At 41.6% G+C, this 2,114-nt stretch overlaps 1 protein-coding gene across 1 annotated transcript; it reads left to right on the forward strand.

The window, feature by feature from the left end:
• Positions 1-9: 9 nt before the first annotated feature.
• LOC111648105 (kinesin-like protein KIF13A) lies at positions 10-2,001 on the forward strand (the record flags this gene model as incomplete). Its single annotated transcript, XM_023397869.1, has 4 exons — positions 10-152; positions 600-687; positions 849-983; positions 1,889-2,001. Coding segments are annotated over exons 1-4 (383 nt in total), but the record flags the coding sequence as incomplete, so codon positions are not given.
• Positions 2,002-2,114: the final 113 nt, after the last annotated feature.

Consider the following 2,114-nt stretch of genomic DNA (forward strand, 5'->3'; position numbering starts at 1 on the left):
TCGGCAGAGCAGCCTGGGCTGATCCCCCGGCTCTGCAGCTCCCTGTTCGGCAGAACTGTGCAGGAGGCCCGTGAGGGAGAAAGCTTCACTGTGGAGGTCTCCTACATGGAGATTTACAACGAGAAAGTCAGAGACCTGCTCGACCCCAAAGGGTGAGGAACTTTTTATTTTGTCCAGTTGACGTTAAAACAGGGCGTCGCTTACATATTTCATTTGCCCGGACCCTGCTGTGGCTCTGTTTTGATATCGGCAGCTTTAGTCCGTTTATAAACCCGCTTCTCAAACAGAGGTCGTAGAACTCCTTGTCAGCATTTTCATTCAGTGTCAGAGAACATAATGAGCTGCTCTCACACGAATAAGTGCAAACTGTAAAGTATATATTTCAGTTGAGAGTTCTTCATTCATTTTTATGGATGATGAGATTACAGTACATCCGTCTCCTGACTACAGAGACTTTTCCTCTTTATATTAAATGGCTTTAAATCTGGATCTGAAAACTTGCTGTGTTATTTGATTTGCTTATTGAGGAAGGGAGGAACATCGTTTCATTTTGAAGCAGAATAGGACTGAAAAATGAAGTTACTGTCTTCTCTCAGTAGAAGTCGACAGGCGCTGAGAGTGAGAGAGCACAAGGTTTTGGGGCCTTACGTCGACGGCCTGTCCCGCCTGGCTGTGGCCAGCTACAAGGTACTGTGATGTTTTCTAGCAAAACACTTTATGAACTTTATCTAATTTCTGTTCAGTTTTCTTTTGCTTTCATTTCATTGGGCCGCCAACAGAGGAAAAGTGATTTCATAAGGATGGATACAGACTAGTGTGTTTGTTTGTGTTGCCTCTGTCTCCGACAGGACATCGAATCTCTCATGTCAGAGGGAAATAAATCTCGCACAGTGGCGGCGACGAACATGAACGAGGAGAGCAGCAGGTCACATGCTGTGTTCAACATCATCCTCACACACACGCTCATGGACCTACAGTCCGGGGTAAGACGCACACACAACGCGCTCATGCACACAAGCAATCATCAAATGTCGACACCAAACAGGATCATAGCGATCCTTTATACTAATAATATTTTTACTTATATAAGAATAATATTGGTATTATAGCAAGGATCAATCACTGATGAAAAACACTCCAAAAATGCATTAAAGAAAAATGGGAAAGAGAGCTCACTGTTCTCTAAACATGTAAAGGATCCATCACAGTTAAACAGATTTCTCACATATTTTTCGGGAAAAGTATTAATTGTGTTTTGGGAAATGGTCTGTGGTAAGTGTTCCCACAAATACTTGGATATAAAGTCCCTCGGGCTTGTACAGTTCTTTATCTGTAATAGTATTAGTGTAATAGGAAGCAACAGATAATTGGTTTAAATACAATTAAGTATCAAGTTAAAAAGATATTACAAGGAATTGATAGAAAATAACTCTGATACTGACAAAGAACTAGTGATTGTTGGGAAAAAATCTTAGTTTCGTAACAGTTTTTTCAGACCTAAAACCCTCAGATATTTAATTTACGCTCTTATAAAACAGTAAAAAGCAGGGCTCACATTTGAGAAGCTGAAAACAAAATCATGTTTGTTTGTTGATGTTTGCTTGATGGATGCCTGGATGATTCAGCAACTAAATGTTGCAGCTTTATTTTTGTTGTTGTCTCCATTTACGCTCAACTGGATGTTATGATGTTGTGGCTTCTAAGTCATTTAGTTTTATTAAATCGACCTTCCACAGCAGTGCTCCTTAAATGCAAAGGTAGAGTGCTAATTGATCATCTCTGAATAATCAGAATTGTCTGTCTGTCTGTCTGTCTGTCTGTCTGTCTGTCTGTCTGTCTGTCTGTCTGTCTGTCTGTCTGTCTGTCTGTGTGTGTGTGTTTGCTTCAGACGAGTGGAGAGAAAGTGAGTAAGCTGAGTCTGGTGGACCTTGCCGGCAGCGAGCGAGCGGCGAAGACGGGAGCGGCAGGCGAGAGACTGAAAGAGGGGAGCAACATCAATAAGTAAATCAACAGAAAATAAACAAACGCCACAACCGTGACAACTTATAACCCTGAATGTTCCAGCTTTTACTTTCTGGGCGTAAATGAAGCTGCTGGAGAGTTTTCACAGTTGT

The sequence above is a fragment of the Seriola lalandi genome, unplaced genomic scaffold (assembly GCF_002814215.2).
Source record: "Seriola lalandi dorsalis isolate HSWRI2012SDOR001 ecotype SW California unplaced genomic scaffold, Sedor1 jcf7180002037427, whole genome shotgun sequence".
Classification (NCBI taxonomy): domain Eukaryota; kingdom Metazoa; phylum Chordata; class Actinopteri; order Carangiformes; family Carangidae; genus Seriola; species Seriola lalandi.